General features: G+C 41.9%; 2 protein-coding genes across 2 annotated transcripts in view; both read right to left on the bottom strand.

Moving 5' to 3' along the window:
• The window catches only part of ACSL3 (acyl-CoA synthetase long chain family member 3), a 192,159-nt gene extending 173,766 nt beyond the window's left edge, over positions 1-18,393 (bottom strand). Inside the window, exon 1 of the mRNA XM_033957807.1 lies at positions 18,211-18,393. The gene's annotated coding sequence lies outside the window, so the exon portion shown is untranslated. The remainder of the gene's footprint in view (positions 1-18,210) is intronic.
• Positions 18,394-23,020: 4,627 nt separating this feature from the next.
• Positions 23,021-25,284, bottom strand: part of LOC117366878 (diacylglycerol O-acyltransferase 2-like) — a 97,292-nt gene continuing 95,028 nt past the window's right edge. The window contains exon 9 of the mRNA XM_033958848.1: positions 23,021-23,400. Coding sequence (XP_033814739.1) covers positions 23,246-23,400 — 155 coding nt within the window. The 3' untranslated portion in view covers positions 23,021-23,245. The remainder of the gene's footprint in view (positions 23,401-25,284) is intronic.

The raw sequence follows: 25,284 nt of genomic DNA, 5'->3' as shown, positions 1-25,284 counted from the left end.
GGGGGGGTTTCGGGAGGGGGAAGAGGGTATTAAAAGAAGTGCCGGATTGGGCCTGGGGGAAGAGCTTATGGGGCCAGAAACAGAGGACAGAGAGAGAGATGGTGGGTAATGGTCTGAAGGGAGAGAAGTTGGACCTGGGGTGGTGTGGAGAAAGAGAGAAAGAGATACTTGAAGGGAGAACTGTTGGCAAGAGAAAGGAAGAAATGGTGGACCTGGGGAAGGGAGGCAGGCAGACAGGGAGAAAGATGGAATGGGGGGCAGTTGGGAAAAGAAAGGGAGAGAAGTTGGATCTAGGGATGGGAGAGAGGGAGAAATGTTAGGCCTGAGGATGGAAGGCAGAGAAATGCAGCATCTCTCTTTTTTTTTCTCCATTTCATTGTTCAGCATCATGGGGGGAGAGAAGAAGAAAAACAGAAAAGAGAGGGAGCAAAATGTTGGACCATGGAGATAGAGGAGGAGAGATGGAACCATGGAAGGGCAGGAGTTAAGAGAGCTGGGATAAGATGATGCTAGGGGATGGAAAGAAAAGGACAGGGAGTTATAGCCTGACCAGTGGAGAGAGGGACAGGGAGTTATAGCCTGACCAGTGGAGAGAGGGAGGGGGATTCTGAAAGTGGTGAGCCTTGTGGATGAGGTCAAAAGGGAGATGACGAGTGAGAGAGCAGTGAGTACAGTGGTAGAAATGTGATAAAGGAGAGTAAATAGAAGGGAATAGGAGGCTGGGAAAGGAGTGAGATGGGAAATGGGAGAGCTACAGACTGAGAGAAGATGGAGAATTGAGAGGTAGCTGAATATTTAAAAAGAAGAAGGGTGAGAAAGAAGGCAAGATTTGAGTGGACAGAGGCAGAAAAGAAAAAGTTAAGAAAGCTGAAAGGCAATCAAATGCTTCTTTTGAAACGATTCCCTTCCTAATGTATTCCCCTTTCCCATTTACCTCCTTTTATTTTCTATCTCAATGTATTTACTAGCTTTCCTTCCCCTATTTACCCTCTCATTTTATGTACCTTAAAGGAAAAAGGGACACATTTTACGCATTTTTTTTAAGCCATAGATATATTATTTTATCTCATTTATGACTTATTTTTAAAATTTTTATTTTATTGTTAAACATTTAGGCCCCGATTCTGCAAAGTGCTTCTGATTGTTTGCATCTGTAGGCATCCTACAGCTGTCTAATCAGCCAATCTAAAAAAAAAAAAAAAAAGCGCTTCCCAGGCAGGCCGCCTATATTGAAGGCGCCTACAGGGAGCCTAGAGAGGCCCGCCTAAGGCTAGGCGATAGTCTTAAGCGAACCTAGGCGGCCCTACGGGTCTCCCTAGCAGAGCGGAAGACGCTTACAATGTAGGCTGGCGGGAGGGGCCTTAGGCGCCTGGACCAATCAGGTCCTAGGATCCTGTGGGTTGGGCAGTGGAGGGGCAGGCCCACCTTATTTGGATGGAGGCGGACCTGCTGGCTGGATGGTGCGAGTTGCCATCTGGCCAAATTGGAGGTAAGCCCAAGGAGGGGTTCCGGGGTGGGGGCTTTCGTTGGGGGGTCCGGCAGGAGGGGTTGGGTACCCTCCTGCTGGTGATCTTAGGGGGGGCATTGGGGGCTCCGGCAGGAGGAGTTGGGCACCCTCCTGCCGGCGATCTTCAGAGGGGGCCATTGGGGGGTCCGGCAGGAGGGGTTGGGTACCCTCCTGCTGGCGATCTTAGGGGGGCCATTGGGGGGTCCAGCAGGAGGAGTTGGGCACCCTCCTGTCGGCGATCTTCGGGGGAGGGGGTTGGGGGGGGTCCAGGTAGGGGGTTGGGGCATTTTAAACCCAATTTTGTAACCGGCGTCTGCAACATGGACGTCAGTTACAGAATCGGGTTAACTTTGGGCAGGCATAGGCCCGATTCTGTGTAGGACGCCCGGGACAGGCGTCCTATACAGAATCTGGGCCTTACTTGATAAACAGTATATCAAAAATAAAGAAACTTGATAAAGTTGATAGATCAAAAAAGTGTTATCCTAACTTTAGGTATCCTGAGAATGGGCTCAATATCGCTGCTATCTAGATAGCATCTACACTGACCACACTACTGAGAATTTGACACCAGGCACTATGTAAATAACAGTGCTGAATGTCTGGTTTTCAGCTTAAAAATGGGTTGAATACTGAGCCAGGTATTTTTGTAATGGAAACAAAACAGTTTTAAGACTCACAGTCCTAGATCATTAAAGGTATGTTAATACCGAGTGAAATGAGTAACCTAGTGGTTAGCAGGAGCAGATTTAAATCCAGAGAATCTAAAGTTCAAATCTTGCTTCTAGCACTGATGTTCCTTTTAACATTGGGCAAACCAGGTTACCCCCCTGTTCTCTCAAGAGACCTAGATTACAGATCCTCTGGGGAAGGGGAAATACCTATTTAAAAAACACACACTCGTTCCCTCTTTCCTACTTTTTTGTTTAACTAAAATTTACTTAGTGATTTGGCTCCCTTATTCATTTTCACTCCGTTATTTCATGCTGTGTTTGTCTAAAATTAAAGTATTCTTCCCTTGCAGAGCGTCCTTATTACATACATATTGCAAAATACTGTAGTACACACTGAAATGTATACATGGGAGGATCCTTTTAACACTCAAGTCTATACTTGATATTTGGGGCAAAGGGAAAACCTAGCATGTGATTTTTTAAATTAGGCCACACCTTGGCATCCTAAGACCTACTAAGGGTTACCAGAATTTAAAAGAAGTGGCTGTCCTAGTCTATTCTAGTATTTCTGTAGTATATGACTAGCGGTAAAACTACAGTGCTAACATATTTTATAGCACTTGACTGTCGACAAAGGCTTTATCTAAGGACTTGTTTATTATCTACAGCTGAAAGCCTGACATGGAAACAGAAATTAGACACGTGTTTATTATAAAGCAATTTTCCACAAGTGACAACAATGCTGCTATATATAGTCACATACCAAAATTCCACAATGACAGACATAAGATTTTGCTGAAGACCCATACCATAATCCAGTTTAAAGAGAATAGCTATGTATTATTTGAGAAGGATTCGTGTGTCTAGCATTTCATATCAGTAATATACTGCTTTACTGAATCTTCTAACCAAGCTAGGATTCAAAATACCTTTTAACATTTGTTTTACGAGGTCTTCAATTCATTTACATTTGTTAACTCAGACAATTTCCCATGTAAAGAGATATTGTTAATGGGATTATTTTTTCTCTCAACACTGCTATTATCACATAAAACATGGATGAGAAAATTAGTTGGAATTTTTTTAAAACAATTCTACACATGTGCTCTATTTGCTGGTGTGGAAATACAGAATTAGTGCACAAGTGGAGTGGTCTAATGGTTAGAGCAGTGGGCTGAGAATCGAGGGGGTTCAAATCCCACCAGCACTCCTTAAACGACTTGTCCAAAATCATAACCTTTCACTGCCTCAAGTATAAAAAGATTTTCAACCCTCTAAGAAAGGGAAATATTTATGGTACCTGAATGTGATTCTTGACTTTAGCTCATGCTTTTTTTAATAGGTCAAACATCTTATCTTTAAGAACTTCCAAATTACCCATTTCCAAAAAGAAAATTTAGACAATCCTACACTGATGCATTATGGGACCCACAGCATCTATTTCAACAAGTAAGAAACAAGACTATGGTGAAATTCAGTCCTATTAAATGTCCTTTTCTTCGTCCTGGTGCACCAGTTCACACTCTCCCTATACCAGCAGATGGAAGTAGAGAAACTGATTTCTTGTAGTGACCTCACCTCACTAGTAAAAAGGCTGATGCTCCCTGGAAAAACTTGCATTTTTCTCTGCAGCAAGAAAGGATGGCCAGTTGGCTTGCAGGGTTAGGGCCTGTAGGCAAGGGTCAGACAGACTGGCTTGCTGAGTGGTGAGGACTAGCTGGATTGGTAGGGAAGTGATAGAGTTGGAGAAGATAGCATCATGGCTTGAAGGAACCAAGGACCAGTACAGAGAGACAGACAAGCTACCAAGATGCTATTCTGGATCCCGAACCGCACACAGAGCCCAAATTTCTACTTTGGTTTTCAATCTGATTTCTTCTAGCTCCTACACTTTCAGAGGCCAAAGTCTCTCCTGTAAGCAGTATATCTATTAGCACAACCCCAAAGATTTGAGCGCGATATTTCTGCCTACAGCAACTGGTCTTGTGACATACACGTAGAGCAGTCTCTTTCATCGCAAGTCCTAGGTGCCAGAGGTAGCCCCAGTAATCTTAGATGCGACTTCCTAGTTCTTCTCTCAATACATATAGTACTTCCCACTACTTTAATTCAGAGGCTTCCTGTTGTCGTTGTCTCTGGAACTGCAGCCTGTCTTCATTCACAACCGTGCAGATCTCAACGAGTGAGTTATACACCATACAAACTCCCATGTTAATCTTGACCAAACTTCTCCACTGTTCATAGAGTCTCACCCCACACAGATCAAGCTTTCTGAAAGCCATGTGATGCTAGAAGAAATAGAACAGCTGCTGCAGAAGCAGTGCCTGTGGCAAGACAAGCAAAGATCAGAGACAGGGGATTGTGTGGCACAGTGGTTAAAGCTACAGCTTCAGCACCCTGAGGTTGTGGGTCCAAACCCACGCTGCTCCTTCTGACCTTGGGCAAGTCACTTAATCCCCCCCCCCCCATTGCCCCAGGTACATTAGATCAGTGTTCTTCAACCGCCGGTCCGCAAGGCCACACGTGCATCAGGCCCCAGACAGTGCTGTTCAGTCACTGGTCCACGGTGCGATCGATGTGGTGTTGTCTTCATGTTGACTCCCTCTTCCTCAGTGCTGCAGTGCACAAAGCTGTGGGCAGAGGCTCCTACATGCATACTGCGCTTGAACCGGAAGCATTCTCTCTGACATTGCAACGTAGGGAAGGCTTCCAGATGAGGCGCAGGACGTACAAGGAGCCGCTGCCCACGGCTTTGTGCACTGCAGCACTGAGGAAGAGGGAGCCGGCCCGAAGATAACACCGGGGGGGGGGGGGGGGTTGGCAGGCCAGAAGGCAAGGCACAGCATGAAGGGAGGAAGACAACAATGGTACGGGGAATGATTTTATTTTTGAATTTAGTAATTGATTTATATCTGCTGTCTGTTCAGGAAGAAATGCATTTGTTTCTTTTCCTCTGGGGTTGTACCGCATGCAGAGTCTTGCACTTTAGGGTTTATTTGTATATATTAGTACTTGTAGTTTTTGGTCCCATTATTTGCATGGGGTTATCTGTGTTCTGGTAGGAATGGATACCGAGAAGCACAGTGTGTGCTTTGTGTAGTTTAATTTTGTGGTTAACCATTATGGGTTGTTAATATGATTATATTGTGTGTGTACTGTATACAAAAAATGAATGGAAAAAATGGTGTTACAATTTAGTACTATTATGGGGCAGGGTCTGGGCCACGACTTAGCCCAGTGTTCTTCAATTGCCGGTCCGCAGACCGGTGCCAGTCCACAAAATAATTATTTTATTTCCGCCAGTCCATAGGTGTCAAAAGATTGAAGAACATTGCATTAGATAGTGAACCCACTGGGACAGACAGGGAAAAATGCTTGAGTACCTGAACAAATTCATGTAAACCGCTCTAAGCTCCCCTGGGAGAATGGTATAAAATAAATAAGACAACTGAGCTTGGAGGGATTGGGGTCATGATGATGGCAGCTGGGCATTGAGAGCAAAAACAAACCCCAGCTGGGTAAAAAAGATTGCCTCCACGTAAAACCAACAAAAAAGGAAAGGAGTAGGGGTCTGACACAATGTCTTCCTGCCAATGTAAAGTTTAATACAATAGAATCTTTCAATCTCAGAAGGGGTTGAATTTGTGTCATCATAACACACTTGAGAATTAGAGCAGTCCACCTAATGGTCCTGCTTATCTGGCACGTGGTGATTTGGAAGATTGCTCAGTGGCAAATTCATGAACAGATGAGAAAAATTTCTATTTTACATCCATTCATTGTAGCACAAATGGGTCTGAATTCATGTTTGATGGCTCTGTGAGAAGGATTAAAGGATATGGAATTTTAAAATTATGAAGCTTGTTTTAGAACATAAAAATAGCCTTACTGGGTCAGACTAATGGTCCATCTAGCCCAGTATCCCGTCTTCACAGAGGCCAATCCGAGTCACAAGTATCAGGCAAAAACCCAAATAGTAGCAGCATTCCATGCTACCATCCCATGTTTGTCTCAACAGCAGACTATGGATTTTTACTCCAGGAATTTCTTCAAACCTTTTTTAAAACCAGCTACATTAACTGTTCTCACCACATTCTCTAGCAACCTCCGACATCCTTTACGTCCCAGACCATTGAGTACTGCCAAAATAAACAAATAAGAGCATAACTGTCCCCCCTCCCTGCTATTGTGCTATCCTTCTCTCCTTCTATCTTATAAAATGATTGTAGCTTCCACCTCTCTTCCCTTTTGTTCCAGTTTGTCTAGTACTTGTCTTAAGTATTAATTATACTTGCCCAATTTATATACTTTTTTAATGTATAGAATAAATGGGGTAAAATCCTGTTCTAGTAAGAAAAATGTGTGCTTTAAATTTGTATATTTGTAAACTGTCTTGAAACTTTGGGGATGGAATCAGGGGATAAATGCTTCTTTAAAGTTCTTAAACCGATTTAATATTTTTGTTATATAAATGCAAAAATGCAGTTTCTGCCCCTGTTTATCACTTCCCTGCTCCAGGAATGCATAAAAGGGGGGTGATGGATTTTCTTAGTGCCTGCTTTGATTTTAACTGCTTCACCCAAGTCTTTGGTAGATAAGGGCAAAGGTTACATGGACCCAGAAGTGGCTTTCTTGAACTTCAGTGTGGCAACAATTTTATATATGCTTGGTCTGAGACATCAGTAGTTCTCTGGCAGGGTTGTTTACTCAGAAGCTTAAAATAATCTGATCAGGTTTATCTTGAAGAACACTCCCTGGAGCCCTTTTAGAGCAAAGATTATGGATTCTAGCAAACCTCCCTTCTTTGTTACAAGTTATGGAAGGAGTGGTAAATATCCAGTGCTGGGTTTTGGTGGAGTACTTAAGTGGTTGGCTTTATTCCCAATAAGCAGGGGGCTAAGATTGTTGGTTTCTAGTTTTCCAACTGATCACAGGATATTTTCGTCTAATCTTTTCCAACCTTTTTATGAGTCCAATTATCAACATTAACCGAAAGCCTGGACTGGGATCCTACATTTATATATGGGGAAATTATATGTCTTACCTGATAAATGAAAGAAAATTAAGCACAGCAGATTAATCCAGAGACTAGTGGGTTGTGCCCATCTACCAGCAGGTGAAGCTAAAGTTCAGACTTTGCATTCGGGCCTACTGCATGTCAAGCCTCCACCTGGTTAATTACTGTATAAAGAGTATCTGCGCGAAACTGATTCTTCTTTGGGAACTGGTTCTATGGAACGAATGGCCAAGAGACATTGCACCATTGTTCTGACTCTGGCCTCCTTTTCCAGCCATCCAGCTTGGTCAGCGTTATGCTCCGGAGTTCCTTCCTCCAGCAGCCTTCCTTCCCATCTGTCCCTTTGGCAACTCTGCAGCAGCAGCGATCAAGACAGACTGCCATCTGGGCCCTCCCTCTGCGAATCCCACCTATTTATTTCAACTTTGTTTTCACACAGGCAGGACCCAAAATCGGCAGTCTGTCTGATCACTACCGCATTGCTGTTTGTTATACATGGCCATTTGATGAATGTTTTTAAAAGGTTTGGAGGGAGAGGTACTGAACCCGACTATGGTCAGGAAAGAGAGCTAGTTTCCCTATACAACCAACTCAAAGGCGGATTGGGACAACTCCCACTCCTTGGGGTTTAAAGAGGTACAACAGAGAAAATTTGAATGAACATTCAGAGTCCCCTTGATGTGGGCTGCTGCCAGGAGCAGAACATTGTTCTCCATCCACTGTAGTAATAGCCAAGTCTCTTGTACCATCTGTGCGCTGAACATGCCACCCTGACTGTTGATATATGCTACTACGGTGAAATTGTCCAAAAGAATCTGGACCAGTTTGCCTGACAGCAAAGCACAAAATGTCAAAAGCGCCAGGCACTGCCCAGAGCTCCAACTCCTATGGAGTCCAGTGGCCTTGCACATTGCAATTCAAACAGTGCCCCCCCCCCAATCCGATGACGCCAGCACCCAATCCGATGACACCAGTAGCAGCATCCCTTGACCAAGATTGGCCAACCTGAGCCATTAACTCATGCTGGTCCTGGCTGCTTCTGTCTAGCTCAAGCGAATACAGTAATCCTGAGACACCGGGACAGAACCAACTGCTGCAACAGCCTAATGTGCACCCTCGCCTCTAGGGCACCACCTCCAAAGTTGTGGCCATGGAGCCCAGCACCTGCAATTAGCTCCATGCTGTTGGTTTGGGTTCATGCAGAAAAGAGATCTGCGCTTGCAACTTGAGACACTGATCTGGCAAAAACTTTGTCCTCTGCCTTGTATCGAAGCAATCCCCCAGGTACTCCAAGGATTGGGAGGGCAACAAGTGACTTTTGGCCAGGTTGATCACATAATGCATGATTTTGGCTTACGGTCATTTTTTTTTATATGTTATCTGGAATATGCTTATTATTTTGCTTATCTCTGATTTTATATTGTATAAGTCTATTAATTTATTTTTCATGTCATATGTCCTGGACCTTGTCTGGGCTGCTGATGCAGGCATAATTGCCAAAATCTGATCTGTATCGGCTCATTGAAACTGTTTTTTGGATACATAATAAAGCCAAACTTTTGGAACTCTTATCTCCCTTAGTCATACCTTATGGGTCATCCCCACTTTCCCTGTCTTGCACTCCAATATAGCCAACACAATGAAACTGCATTACTACCCAACACTATATACACCAATGGGGATCATTTAATGATGTGCGACCATCTCTGGGATAAGCTAACTTAAATGTTCAAACCCAAAAATAAAACTGCAGTTTTGATGAATTCTGGTAGAACAAACAGTTTGCAATACAACACAGTCTAAGCTCCGCCTTTAAATGTGAAGTACAAACATAACTTTTTAAGACTACTTCTGCATCTAAGACTTAAAAAAGGGGGACAGACTAAATATAACTATATTACCATAAGATATGCACTGTGAGAAGATGCAGCAAGAGTGAAAGAATGCACTTTTTATTTAACAGTCAAACCATATATAGCATGCATCAAAATGGAAGATTGGTGGCAGATGACATTTAATGTGAGCAAGTGCAAAGTGATGCATATAGGAAACAGGAAACCAAACTATAGCTATTTGATGCAGGGTTCCACATTAGGATCACTGCCCAGGAAAAGGATCTAGGTGTCTTGCTGAGAATACACTGAAATCTTCAGCTCAGTGTGCGGCAGCGGCTAAGAAAGCAAATAGAATTTTAGAAATTATCAGGGAAGGAATGGAAAACAAAAATAAAAATGTTATGCCTTTGTATTGCTCTATGGTACACCCACACCTCAAATACTGTGTGCAATTCTGGTTGCTATACTCAAAAAGATATAGAGGAATTAGAAAAGGTACAGAGAAGGGTGGCAATAAGTAGAGCTGTACCAAATAATTTACCATTTGGCCGAATACAAATAATGGGCATTAAGCTTTAACATAAATGCAGCAACATGAAATCAGAGATCAAGGGTTTATTTCAATAGAGCCACAAATTATTCATATTTGAAATTAAATCACTATTCAGCCGAATATGAATATTCAGTAAAGCCATAAAAAAGTACAGTACTATTGCAACAACATACATAACAGCAACACTTTCCCCTGTAGACATCATTTACCTTAAAAGCAGCTAGGAAGAGCAGTTACAAGGTCTACAATTATATTTTTTCCAATAAAAGTCATTCAGATTTCTTTGCAAGGGTTTTGCTACAGTCCACTGGCAGAGGAAGAGATGTATGGCAATAAATGTAAATCAGGGCATTACAAAGCAGTATACCATAAAGAACATGTACAAGTACGTAATGCAGCAAGCCCAGTCCTCAGATAATGATATCCATAAATGATTTTCCTAAAAGCTGTTATCCTACATGTTTTATTGATAATATATTTATGAGGTCTTTTTTCATACATAACATACTTTGCAAAGATTAAACTGACAGATACAACCCCCCCCCCCAGCAGAAAGAGACCATATAACCTATCCAATTTGCTCATAATGCAGTAAACTTGACCACTGAAAAAAGGAAGTGGCAGAAGGGGGAAGAGCTTTGTATGGATGCCTCGGAGAATTGAAATATGTGTTTTATTGTAAGCAGGAAAAAATGACAAAAAAAAGGAAAAAATAATTCAAAATGTCACACTAGTAACATTCATGACAAGCAGCTGGTAGTATCAGAGGCAGAACCTCAATTCTCAGGCAGCATTTGTACAAGGATCCTGCCAGGATCTCAACAATCAATTCAAAAAAAATAACCTAATTTTAGTTTGAATTTTAATTAGTTTTTAGGTTGAATATCTATTCCATTGTTATTATATAGATGTATATTAAAGGGGCCCTTTTACTAAAGGTTAGGATACACTAAATGTTGTAAATCCTAATTTATACCTACTGGTCACAAGGCACTTTGTACACACTAAAGGTCCCTTTTACAAAGCTGCGGTAGCAATGCTGCCATGATGAATGCACTGAAGACCATTCTATTCCTATAGGCTTTGGTGCATTTACTGCAGCTGCATCGCTACCACGGCTTTATAAAAGAAGCCCTTATTTCCTTAAGATATGTATATCGCCTCTAGAGCAATAATTCTGATAGTCAATAATGAACAAAACACAAACAAACAAACCATGCTCTCCACCTCTATTACTTCTGGGCCTAAAAAGCCCATCTCTTGCTACTTTGGGCTTTTGAATTCAAAATACAGTGGTACCTTGGATTACGAGCATAATCCATTCCAGGAGCATGCTCGTAATCCAAAATGCTTGTTTATCAAAGCGAGTTTCCCCATAGGAAATAATGGAAACTCGCTTTGATACGTTCACCCCCCACCCCCCCCGAGGCCAGCAGTGCTACTCTATCCCCCCTCCCCCCGAAACTGCTCCCCCCCCCGAAGGCCCCTCCTTGCGATCCGGAACCCTCCCCCGCACATGATACGACACACACACACACACACACACACGCTTCTTACTGTCATCTGGGCACCGGCATGTCCTGTGCGTTGATACCGGCACCAACGCACAGGATATGCTGGTGCCCAGATGACAGTAAGAAGAGGCGAGGGGTGCCCAATCAACGGCATGTCCTGTGCCCGAAGATACCGGCACCAACGCACAGGATATGCCGGTGCCCAGATGACAGTAAGAAGAGGCGAGGGGTGCCCAATCACGGCAGGGGGGTGCCCAATTGTGGCGGGGGGGGTGCCGGATCACGGGAGACGCCGCTCGCAAATCAAGGCACGCTCGGTTTCCGAGGTGCCAATTTTGCAAATATTTTGCTCGTCTTGCAAAACAATCGCAAACCGGTGCACTCGTAAACCGAGACACCACTGTATTATTTTATACTTATGTTTAACTTTGTTTCTCAAAGATAAAAACAAAAAAAAAAAGACTGTGGATGATGATGTTCTAAAAAGATGATTTATTTATTTCTTCTTCCAAAAAAACCCACAAATACAGATATAACAGTCCACATGTGTAGTCCTACCAGATCCTACACGGTCAGTAGTAGGCTGGGACAGGGTACAGGGCACATCTAGTGGTGGGCATGTCTAATGTGTAGACACGTCTAGTGGCACCCAAGCCAGTGCCAAGCCAGCCAACCCCAAGGCAGCCAGCCAACCCCCAGCCAACCTCAAGCCAGCCAACCAGCCAGCCCCAAGCCAACCCACCCCCCAAGCTAGCCAGCCAGTCCCAAGGCAAAGGCAGGCAGGCACCCCCCCCCCAACACACACACACACACCTTTTTTGGGCATCCCGGCGGTCCAGCACGCTTTCCGCAGCCATTCGGAGTGCAGGGAGGAGCCAAGCAGGCACGCAAAAAGTGTGCGCCTGCCTCATGCACCGTTGTGCCGCTGACGGAAGAGAGCAGGGGAACCAAGGCAGGAGCGCAGAAAGAACGCTGGACTTCCGGGATGCCCAAAAGAGGAACAGGTTTTGTTTTGGGGTTTTTTACATTCGCTCCTTAAGACGCACCATTATTTCCACCCCCTTTTTGGGGGTAGAAAAAGTGTGTCTTATAGAGCGAAAAATACGGTACAACTTGTGGTAACCACACGGTTAGGACGACAATAGTTTTCCGCATTGATCACTAAAGATTCCTTGCTCCCAGAGGGCATACAAATATTTACTCATGTTGGATTTCTCATTTTACAAGATCTCATTTCCATTTTCACCTTCTGCTCTCTCTCCTTGGACTTTCTACTACTACATAAAAAAAGGTTTGGATAAATTCCTTAAAAAAATAAAAAAAAAGCCCATAAGCCATTAATAAGATGGATTTGGGAAAATCCACTGCTTATTTATAGGATAAAATCTGTTTTACTCTTTTGGGACCTCGACGGGTACTTGTGACCTGAATTGGCCACTGCTGGAAACAGGATACTGGGTTTGATGGATCTTCGGTCTGTCCCAGTATGGCAACTCTTGTGGTTACTTTATTTATAGTCCACCTTGTTCCCAAGGTGGATTACAATTAGACATACATAATATAAAAATATATATACAAGCCAGAAACAATTTAAGTCAAATACAGAAAACTGCAGATGATCTGCTGTACATCTGTCTCTGCAGGGACAGTGTTAAGACATATAAGGGCCCAGAGCAGAAACTGGGAAGGGGTCCCCCAAAGTCTGCATGCAAGCTCTGTTTCCTTCAGCTTGAGAGTAATTCATAAGCTTTTAAATCTTAAACCCTGTGCATAAATCCAATGGTGTTATAACAAAAGTGAAGAATATATATATTATAAATACATGTTAATTTGGGGAATGGAACTACCTGCCTATAACTTAAGCTCTCTGTAATATTTAAGAACTAGAATTTTATTTTCACTGAGCCAAATTTATTTTACAAGATTAAGCAGGCAATGCAGTAATTTTATTTACATTTAGGGATCTTTAAACAAGAGAAATGTGCCACAAGTTAAATATTGTTAAACTGGATTAAAAATAACTCACTCTTATTGTTGCTTCTGGTTAGAAGGGTGAAAGATCTGTTTGCAGAGGATAGCTGGAGATGATGTTGTCCTTGCTGGAAGAAAAGTTCTTCAGTTGCAGATTAGTGGAGCATGGAGATTTAAATGTAGAAGAGATTCCAGCAAGGTGTGTTGCAGATATCCAGTGGCAATTCAAACAGAGAAGCTCAGCTGACTCTCCTCTTCTTATGGAACTCAGGAGCTTGAAGTCAGGTCCAATCACAAGTCAGGAATTCAGTTCAAACTGGTTTCTGTTCTGGGTGGGCGATATCTGATTTGCTTCCTAGCTGGGCAGAGCTTTGATTAGATTTTAATATGGTCATTGTCTGAGAAGTTTCAGGTAGATTGTATCCCTTTTGTCTCATCCCAGCTTTGAATGGCTTAGGCAATTAACACTTTTGCTCAAGACCCTGGTCTCTTTTGTTCTATTCTAGCCTCTGTTTGCTGTTCATAGCTTGGAGAATAGAATTCTATTTAACACTGCTGATCTTCTATTATGGTGCAAATCTTGCAAAGTTAGCGTTTGGTTAGACACCGATACCTAACCCAGTTATCTTTTATATTAACTCAAAAGAATACTTAACTTCTTTGTTTTGAGTTTTCAGACAGATGGCTAGAGTTTTTCAGAGGTCATATTATAAAATACATTTTATTCTCAGCTATAATGTCCTTAGATTCCGATACCCCAGACACCCCATTAAATTAATATCACATCACACTACAGTTACAGAATTTAAGATTTACTTGCCTTTTCAAAATCAGAGCTCTAGAGTGGTTAAGGTTGTAAGCTACATGATAAAGGAACGAAACTAAGGGATCCTTTTACTAAGGTGTCCTAAAGAATTAATGTACATTAAGTGCCATGCAGCCCATAGTTATATAATGGGCTGCATGGCATTTAGTGCATGCTGTTAGTGCACCTTAGTAAGAGAACTCCTAACTGACTCACTTAAGCTGAACCATAAACATGGATTATTTACTTTAGCTTCATGTTGTTTCTTTAGTGAATAGTCTCCATTTTAGTGCAGCGATGTTTACACCCAGGATGAGGACTGCCAACAGTACATCCCTCACAAAGCTCATCACAATTTGCATACAATGGGACTAACAGGCATGCAAATCTCTCTCAAATATATTCATTAGATATCTTTAAAAAAAAAGATACTTACCCACTGGCAGCCCTTGAAGACTAGGAGTAAAGACCAAGACTTTAGTCCATACTTGTCCAAACTTTTTTCTATCAAGGGCCACATTTTATAATTTTGCAACAGTTGGAGGGCCAAAATATGCACCATCGTATTTTGCCACATTTTAATAGTGGTAAAATACAATGGTGTGTTCTCCCCCTCTCCCCCCAATTCTTCACCCAGTCTCTCTCATACAATACTCCCCCCCCCAAATCCTTCACACACTCTCTGTGGTCTCTCATATACCCCCCTGCACGCTGTATAAATATATATGTTATTATTCAAACATTAAATTTTGTGTTCATGATCTGGGATAGCTATGTTGCTTGGAGGTCGGATTCCTCTCCATTATAGCTATAAACATGTCTGCTGTTGTCCTGTGGGGGTAGGTTGTTGGTTTAAGATTTTATAATTTGCTTTTCAGTCTCTCTGAATGTTTTGTATAAGAGGGGGAGGTGGAGAGAATTGAAGGAGGGACTGGGTGGGTTATTGGGAAAGTGATGCTGTTTTTGTTTAGATTCTATTCTGAAAAATTTCAATAAAAAAGATTTTGGGAAAATTCTGTGTTCATGGTCTATTAATACACAAATATGGTTTTCAGTAAGAGACTCAGAGGCCCTTTCACTAACTAAGAAGCTACATGTTGGTTCTATTGCACAGTGTACATTAACACAGGCCTGCACTAGTCTTCTTTGGTATAAAAGTAGCCAGTGCAGTAAAAATTCCATGTTAGATGCCTACTATGGGAGTGGGGGGAAGCAACATAGGTGGATGAATGGAAAACACATGGGGCTTTATATTTACCACACATTATCACAACTGATAAAAGCAGTAACTGCAGTTGTACTGCCTCAAGAGGAAGTGCACCTGCAATACCAGTAATGCAATATGCAGCCACAGACAGAATGATGGAGGACTGTACTCCACCTTTGACTTCCCCCACTATCAAAATACTCCCCAATGACAAACCCAAAAGCTTCCAGATCCCATAAGCCCACATGCCCAAAGTAACTCACCCAGTACCCCTGGGAGCCTTCTGCTAAGGATCATGGCAGCCATTTTGCTTTCCAGAGCTGGGCAAGGTGTAAGAGAAAGAGATCCCCTCCGCACTTCATGTCACTATAGCACCACCATATAATCTCTAGATAAGCCCTGGGGTCTGCTTGGCAGACAGCACAAGCAGCCATGCCATCTGGCACAGTTTGGTGCCCTGCAAATGCATGCCCCGTACAGTTAATGCAGGGTAGATGCTGGACACAACTCAAACATTTATTGTGTAGGGTTTGCATTTAGTGCATGTTAACAACAAATATTAAAGTGCAGTAAGTGCAAAATTTCATCACATCTTTAATGTAATATTTAATTTTATATTTTAGACCATTTACTCTAAAAATGTTTACAGAATTTCAGAATATAAGTCTCAAATAATGTTACCATACTAAATGATAGTCAAAAAGTAAAGAACTGACCTATCTGGTCTGTCCATTTATTCCTACCCACACAGGTAAAGTTAACATACAAATTGCCAATCACACAGCACATGACCATCTGTAGAATATCATGCTTTAAATAAGGAATTTTTTCTTTATCATCATCTCCCTCATTTGCTCATTCCCTCATTTTACTATTGTTATGCTGTTAACAAAACTAAGGCCCCCCCTTTTATCAAGCTGCGTAAGGGTTTTTAAATCACAGACCACTGCGGTAGAAGCTCCAACGCTCACAGAATTCCTACGAGCGCTGGAGCTTTTACCGCAGCGGTCTGCAATTTTAAAAAAACCCTTATGCAGCTTGATAAAAAGAGGGCCTAAGCTTTATATTAAACTATACCTAAAGTACACCAATTTGGGTGAATTTCATCATAAAGGCAGTTTGGCTTCACCCTCTTGAGTTGATGAGCATACAAAATTTCCTATTACTTTACTTCAATACCCCTCCAGTCCTATACCTACCTATCCACAAAACTTTGTAATAATTTAAAATAAACTTTAGATAACCCAAGATTTGGGCCCATCTTACAACAACAACAAAAATATTCCCTGGCCTCGTCATCACATCCACACTATTTTTTGTGTGTATAAAGTGCTCCATGCAAATTTGTAAATATTTAACATTAATATTTACATAAAGGATTTAAAATTTGCACGGAGCACTTTATATACATAAAAAATAGTGTGGATATGATGACGAGGCCAGTGCCAAACACTTAACCACTGAAAACACTTGGCTATTACTGGCACTTCTGAAGAAAATGCAAAAATAAAAAGAGTGAAATATAATAGTAAAATGTTATGTGAAAATTATAGGTGATATTGTCCAGGATAAGAGGCACTAATAAATTGAATCATTGTACTGTTAAATTCTGTACTTGCAGCCTGCCAGACTGACCTAGCTGCTGGGTTAGTAACATTTTACACTGAGGTTTCCCATGTTTCATGTTAACCACTTTGCTACTCTTTCTGGTAGTTCCAATACTCATTGTTTGAGGACAGAACTCTCCATTTTATGAACACAATAAAGGATCCCCTCCCCCCCCCATGCTTCAGTAGTCAGGAAGTAGAGCCAATACTGGGAAGACTTATTGTCTGAACCTTGAAAATGGCAAGAATGGATGAGGATCAAAATATGTGTATTTCATACCACATTCATATAATAAGCTATGAAAACAGGTGCTTTATCTCTTAGTAGGGGAAGGAAAGACATCTTCAAGTGGAACTTACCAAGTAAAGTGTTAGTAATACTATTAGATTGTTGGTTCAATCATAAATTGTGAATGTGACAGTTGGGCAGCCTGGATGTACCATGCAGTTCTTTATCTGCCATCGTTTATTAAGGCCTTCTTTTACTAAGGTGTGCTAATCGATTAGCAAGAGCTAAACGTTAACGCATGCATGTTAGTTTATGGACGCGTTAGCATTTAGCGTGCGCTAATCGGTTAGCGCACCTTAGTAAAAGAGAGGGTAAGTTACTATGATAATGTTTACTTCTTCTACATTGATAACATATAAATGCAAAACAGTTACTAACAACATAAAAAATAATCAAGATTTTTTTAGCCATATGAAGAGGAACTGATTATTTTTTAAGTATGTTGCGAGATGTTCTCTTATTTTTGTATTAGATTTATGTTTTATTATGTATTCCATACAAATTTTGGGATGTGGGATATAAATATTTTGAAAATCACAGCAGTGAAAGCCTCTTTTGTCCTTTAAGAGTTAACCTTCCCTCCTCCACTTCTAAAAAAAATTCTCTGTTCCAATATTTTATAAGATTAAAAGGCAAGCTAATACAGAATAATTAGTTCTGCTTCTTGTTTGCCTTTCTATCACTGACATTTTTATCGATAAGCACAGCATGATTTTTTCAGATAACATTGTATGTAGTCTGTCCATAAACTGTCACTTTCATTCACTAGCCCTCTAGTGAGTTACCCATCCTGCCACTGCCTTCTCAACTGTTCACTCCCAGAGCCACCATCACACAAGACAAAAGCCATTAAGATCTCGAGGATCGTGATGTGGCAAGGAGGCTCCACTTTGCCATTCCCAGTCATACCAGAAACAGGAACCGCAGCGAGGAGGAGGAAGGAGGAGAGAGCCGGTACACGACTGACGATGCCGCAGCCCCTCTATCTTCTGTCCCACATCCACTGCGACAAGTGGAAGACTGCCACTAAAGCGGGAAGCGCCGGTGCGGTGAGGAAGTTTCCCGGTGTGCACATGCCGCCGCGGCCCACAAATAACACGCACAATTGCAAGCGCTAATAAGCGCCCTGCCTCCGAGTACTTGTGAGCAGACGACACCTGCCTTACAGCATAAATATACCCGCAGGGAAAAAAAAAAGATGAGAGATAAAAGACAAGGAGAAACGACTCACCCAGCTTCAGCGGCCGCACAAACAGATACACGTTGAAAGCCGGGGGAGGGGAGTGGAGAAGCACGAGATACAGCACCGCGTAACACCCACCCACTGCTCCACCAGGCCCCAGCCAGCCGACAGGAAGTGAGCGCCTCGGTGCTCTTCTACTTCCATATTCATGAGGTGCGCCCTCATTGGTCGGAGGAGAGTGGCGCGCGGGAGGCCTGTTTTGTGACGCCATCAATCTTGGAGGGTGTGTTTTGAGGGACGCGGAGTAGGAGGTTACTAGCGGTCACGAGCGCTTCTTCGGCGGGTATTCCGTTTCCAAGCCTGATGTTCTGGCTGCCTCGCTGTGCATTCTAAGCCTCATTCTGCTACTACTATTTATTATTTCTAAAACGCTACCAGACGCACGCAGCGCCGTAAGCGTTCCAACTCTCGCTCTGGGGTAGAGTGTGTTAGTGAGTGAGTTTTTTTTCTGGTGGGCCCCTGGCATGTCTAAAACTAGTTCTCTTCATATCCAATATCCATCTTTTTGTATCCCTCTCAAGTTGACTCAGCACCACTCCTGTCGGGTTGAGCATCTCCCATCTCTGTGTCGCTATTCTTGCTCTGTCCTTATGTTTTGTGTTCCTGTGCCTTCCCCCCCCCCCCCAAGTGCCAGCATCTCTACCTCTCTCTTCCCTCCCCCAAGACCAGCAAATGTTCTCTCCCTCTTGTTCTGTTTTCCTTATGCAACGCAAGCACTCCTTCCTTCTTTCCTCTCATGTCCTAGCACCTCTCCTTTCTTGTTCTTTCCCCCTTCCCAAGTCCAGCCCTTTCCCTCTCCGTGCCCCCCCCCCTCTTCACATCCCCTAATTGGATCTCTTTCTTCCCTACCTGACTGCTCTGTCCAGCATCTCTCTCCTTCCTTGCTCTTACCCCTGATGCAGCACCCCTCTCCACCCCTTTCTTTCTCATGCCCTCCCCCAATGCAGCACCTCTCTTCCTCTTTGTTCTCCCCCGCAATCCATACCTTTCTTCTTGCCGTGGTGATCAGGAATAACAGGCTGCTTTAGCCAATCCCAAGGGCCTTCCCCTTTTCTCGAGGGTGGGACACGGCTGAACAGCCTGCTATCCTTGACTCTGCTAGCACTGCACAAAAACAATCATGGCAAGAATGGAGGTAAGGATTGCGGGGGGGGGGGGGGAGGGCAAAGAGGAAGAGAGGCACCACATTCAAATGAGCATTGGGGAGAGATGCCTGAACCTCATGGAGGAAGATGTCACCAACGCGTGAGATTGGCGCCTTAAGCGTGTGAGCTGAAGAAGGGGCCTAACTGTGTGTGTCACATGCCAAATGCATGTGACTCATCATGTTTGTTACTACTATGACCCCTGCTCTTCCCTTAGGACTGCCAGCTAAGCTCCCCGGGTTGCTGAGACAGCCAGAGAACTTACTGAGACCTCATATACCACCTCAGTGAAAGTGTGAAACTCAAAGAAATGATCCACTCATACACACACAATGAAGGAGTTTGCTTAGTATTGTTGGACAAGGATGTTGAAGCACTGCTGCACCCAAAGAGCTGTCACCTGAGCCATAATTGATTCAATAACCATGGCACTGATTAAAACAAACAAACAAAAAAGCACTTTAGAATACTGTACAGTGGGTGTTCAGTCCTTAGTACAGTAGCTCCGAACCACTAAGACATTGAATATCTGAGTATGGTAATGTTGTCTTTTTGGGCATTAATGCTAGTCTAATCAAATATCTTCAATCGGTTCAGAACACAGCTATCCATATGTATTCCCACGCTAAGAAATTTGATCGTTCTCACTTATGATCCATCATCACTGCCTTTCACTCCAATACAGGACAACTCATAGAAACATAATGGCAGATGAAGGCCAAATGGCCCATCTAGTCTGCCCATCCGCAGTAACCATTATCTATTTCTCAGAGAACTCCCACGTGCCTATCCCAGGCCCTTTTGAATTCAGACACAGTCTCTGTCTCCACCACCTCTTCTTGGAGACTGTTCCATGTATCTACCACCTTTTCTGTAAAAAAAGTATTTCCTTAGATTACTCTGGAGCCTATCACCTCTTAACTTCATCCTATGTCCTCTCATTGCAGAGTTTCCTTTCAAATGAAAGAGACTCGACTCATGTGCATTTACATTACGTAGGTCTCTATTTAAATGTCTCTATTATATTTTCCCTCTCCTGCCTTTCTTCCAAAGTATACAGATTGAGATCTTTAAGTCTGTCCCCATATGCCTTATAATGAAGACCACATACCATTTTAGTAGCCTTCATCTGGACCGACTCCATCCTTTTTATATCTTTTTTAAGGTGTGACTTCCAGAATTCACAATATTCTAAATTAGGTCTCACCAAAGTCTTATACAGGGGCATCAATACCTCATTTTTCCTACTGGCCATACCTCTCCCTATGCAACCTAGCATCCTTCTAGCTTTCGTCTTTATCTTTTCAACCTGTTTGGCCACCTTAAGATTATCACATACAATCACACCCAAGTTCCACTCTTCTGTTGTGCACAAAAGTTCTTCATCCCTAAACTGTACCGTTCCCTTGAGTTTTTGCAGCCCAAATACACGACCTTCTATTTCTTAGCATTAAATTTTAGCTGCTAAATTTCAGACCATTCTTCAAGCTTCGCCAGGTCATGCTTCATGTTATTCACACCATCCTGGATGTCTACTCTATTGCAGATTGTGGTATCATCCACAAAGAGGCAAATCTTACCTGACAATCCTTCAGCAATATCGTTTATAAAAATGTTAAAAGAACAGAACCTTGAGGCACACCAATGGTAGCATCCATTTCCTCAGAGCGATCTCCATTGATCACTACCCTCTTGTCGCCTTCCACTCAACCAGTTCTTGACCCAGCCCGTCACTTTGGGACCCATCCCGAGGGCACTCAGTTTATTTATTAGATGTCTGTGTGGAACACTGTCAAAGGCTTTGCTAAAATCTAAATACACCACATCTAGCGTACATCCTCTATCCAATTCTCTGGTCACCCAGTCAAAGAAATTGTTCAGATTTGTCTGAGAGACCTACCTCTAGTGAATCCAAATTGCCTCTGGTCCTGTAATCCACAGAATTCCAGAAACTTCACCATTCTCTGTTTTAAAAGTATTTCCATTCATTTGCTTACCACAGAAGTCAGACTTACCAGCCTGTAATTCCACTTGTGGAGAATGACTACATCCGCCCTTCTCCAGTCCTCCAGTACTACTCCTGACTAGAGACTCGTTGAAAAGGTCAGTCAGCGGAGCTACCAGAACTTCCTTAAGTTCCTTCAGCACCCTCGGATGTACACCATCCATCCCCACCACTTTGTCCACCTTTATTTTAGCTAGCTCCTCGTGAACACAACCCTCTGAAAATCGATCAGAGTCTATTACTCCTCCATCTCTATTCACGTTTGTCTTCTGCAGTCCCGCTCCTGGTGCTTCAGCCGTGAACATAACATAACATTATACTTATAGACCGCGTTACCAAAAAGTTCTACGCGGTTTACAAAAGATTATAAACATTAAATATAATCGTATATTTGAATGAGTCAGCTAGTCAGGTATTTGGAGAAAAGATAGGTTTTTAGCTGTTTTCTAAAATGTTTGTAAGAAACAGCTGTGAGCAATAATGATTGAAATTCTTTTTCATGAGAAGCTGCCTGAGATGCTAAAGAGTGATTTAGGAATTTCTTGTTTTTACAACCTTTTACAGAAGGAAAATTAAACAGAGCATGAGTTTTCTACTGCATTTGTGCATAGCTGTGGGAAAACTATTAGCCAGATAAGTAGGGGCTGCACCATATAAAACCTTATAACAAAAACAGCCCAGCTTGAACAATACCTGAGCTTCCACAGGCAACCAATGCAATTCGTAATAAACATAGAACAGAAATATTTGTTAAGCAATTCAGCCTTTTCTTTATCAGCTTCTACATATTCCTCTCCTTCACCTTTGAGTCTCACAATGCCAGTTTTGCACTTCTTCCTATCACTAATATATCTTTAAAAAATGTCTTATCTCCCCATTTTACTATTTCAGCTATTTTTTCTACCATTTGCATCTTTGCTTTCCTCTCTTCCTTCATTACTCTGTATGTTCCAGTACTCATTCTTCACTCTGTTTTCAAATCCCATCTTTCTATTCCCTCTGTCTACTTCTCATGGTTTGAGTCTACTAGACAATCAGTATTTGTCTATACTGCTCCAGTCTTGTGAAATTACTGACTTGTGACTTTGCATTCTAAACCCTCCTACCTGAAATTCAGGTCTGCCTTAAAACTACATATTACAGAAAATATTTGGGTTCCTCTGTTGTGGGATCCACTTCGTAAGCTGCTGCCAAGTGAATTTGGGTCAGTTGACTCTCTGTCCTAGTGCTGCTTTTTGCCTTTCACTTTCTTTTTCCCCTGTCCTATTGATTTTGGTGTTCTTTTTAGTACTGTATGTAAACCACCTTGTGTGCATCTATTCATTACTTACTATATCAAGAATCTAATAATCAAAAGGCCTATGACAGCCCATATTTACAACAATACTGACTACCATGGGTTGAATATTGGGGGCTAAACATTTGCTGCCAGAAACAAATGGTTTTGTAGGCTGATGGTGAATATGAAATATATCGGATACTGAAAAATAATTTATTCTAGGCAGGAAAGAATAGGGTAGATGGCAGAGTAAGTGAAAAAGAGAAATATACATCATTAGTTAATTTTCATTTTGTGCCATCATTAGGGACAGGTGATTGATGCGGGTATCAGTACTGCATGAAAACACTGGAAAATTATAGACGGTATCTAAATAATTTTATTTCACACATGGCATAAACATAGTTAAATTTTAATATATTAGTTTTATAAGAAGAGAATAACTGCTTCATTTTATATATCAGAACATTTTCTAAATGCAAGCAAAAAGAGTGTTCTCTCTCAATGCAACATACGCCATAGTTGTTTTGGTAACAGTCATCTGAGGAATAAGGAAGGTTCATTGTACAGATTCACATTCAGCATGGTAGCTTGTTAGATAATAGTTAGCATATCTGTTTCTGATAAGCCAAATTTTATTTTGTGGTTGTCAAAGAGCTCCATCAAGGATCTGATGTAGATTTTGTGATACTTGTCTATCTGTTGGTCAGAAGGCTTCTCAATCTTAGGGACATGAATTGGTTTACCAACTGTAAAAGAACAAAGCACAGCACCCTTAGTAGCATCAGTTTTTTATAGAGAGAGTAGAAGCAATACATTATTATTTATTGAAAGCTTGTATACCGCTACTAATGACTGGATGGGTCAATTCAGAGTGGTTTACATGAGCTTCAGCAAAGATGTTACAGCTTCTGCAGAGGTGGTAGCATACAGAGTTAGAGTGTATATGTGATGGTTTTCGGTATAGCACTCACTTTTGATTTGGTGCATCCACATATTTTCAATACGATATCTTAGTGACCGAGTGTACAGTATTTACTTACTAGCTTATGCATTGAAGTATCAAGTTATTTAACTCATTTAAAACAATACCAGATTGTTCTGTTTCAGGTTAATTGGAACTGCTGGTTCCTGGTAACAAGGATCTTGCTCTCGAGAGTATGAGGAAGGGGGGAGGCTACATAAACAAAAAACGGATTCAACTATCAAAAGATATCCCCCCTCTGGCACTCCTTCTTTGCTGATAGAACTATCATAGGTGCATTGTCTAAGCATTTCATATCAATCAGGTCATTTTATCTCAGGCATAGAATGGGAGACATCCTTTACTGTAGACTGCAGTGGTCTTCAACCTTTCATAAGAATAGCCTTACTGGGTCAGACCTGAATCCATCTAGCCCAGTTCTCTGTCTTCAACAGTGACCAATCCAGGTCACATTACCATGCAGAAACAAATAATAGCAACACTGCCTGCTTCTTATCCAGGGCAAGCACTGTCCCCCCCCCCCTCCCCCCGTCTCAATAATATGGTATGGACTTTTCCTCCAGGAACTTGTCTAAACCTTTCTGAAACCCAGCTACAATAACCGCTATAACCACATCCTCTGGAAATGAGTTCCAGAGCTTAACTATTCTTTGAGTAAAAAAAAAAAAAAAAATTCCTCCTATATGTTTTAAAAGTATTCCCATGTAATTTCATTGAGTGTCCCCTGGTTTTTATACTGCTTGAAAGGGTGAAAAATCGATTCACTTACACCCCTTCTATACCGCTCAGGATTTTGTAGACCTCAATCATATCCCCCCCCCCCCTCAATTGTCTCTTTTCCAAGCTGGAGTCCCAACATCTTTAGTCTTTCCTTATACAAGAGGAGTTCCATCCCCTTTATCATTTTGTTGCTCTTCTTTGAACCTTTTCTAATTCTGCTACATTTTTATTGAGATACGGTGACCAGAACTGTACACAATACTCAAGGTGAGGACACAACATGGAGTGACACAGAGGCATTATAATATTCTTGGTCTTATTTACTATCCCTTTCCTAATAATTCCTAGCATCCTGTTTGCTTTATTTCTTTATATATTTTGCCATAGTCGCACACTAGGCAGAAGATTTCAGCATAGTGTCTATAATGACATCTAGATCTTGGGTGCTGACTCCTAATCAAAAACCCATAATTAAGCTAAATGGTAACTTAGGATCCAGTTTTAATCTTAACTTGTATATGGTAACTTTCTTGTATAACAATGTGTATGTTTTGAAGAGAAGTTTCAAAAATATACAGTTTGTAACTAAAGAGTCAGTCAGCTACTACTCGTAGCTCCATTATGGTGATAATCTATTCTCCTGGACACTTAAAAGTATCTGCTCAAAACATGGGCATTCTGAGAACATAAGAACATAAGAAGTTGCCTCCACTGGGTCAGACCAGAGGTCCATCGCGCCCATAATCGAAACAGAAAAACGTCTAAAAACCGACCTAAATCGGCACTTGGATGATCAGTAACAAAAGTCGTCCAAGTGGCGATAATTGAGCAGGGTTTTAGACATATTTAAAAACGACTTAGGCCTTCACAGTGCTGCTGAATGACCAGAGCATTTTAGGAGCATTTTAGGGGCATTTTAGGAGGAGTG

This window comes from Geotrypetes seraphini, chromosome 9 (genome assembly GCF_902459505.1).
Source record: "Geotrypetes seraphini chromosome 9, aGeoSer1.1, whole genome shotgun sequence".
In the NCBI taxonomy this organism is placed as follows: Eukaryota; Metazoa; Chordata; class Amphibia; order Gymnophiona; family Dermophiidae; genus Geotrypetes; species Geotrypetes seraphini.
The sequence above is the reverse complement of the archived record's forward strand: the minus strand, read 5'-3'. Positions and strand labels throughout refer to the sequence as shown.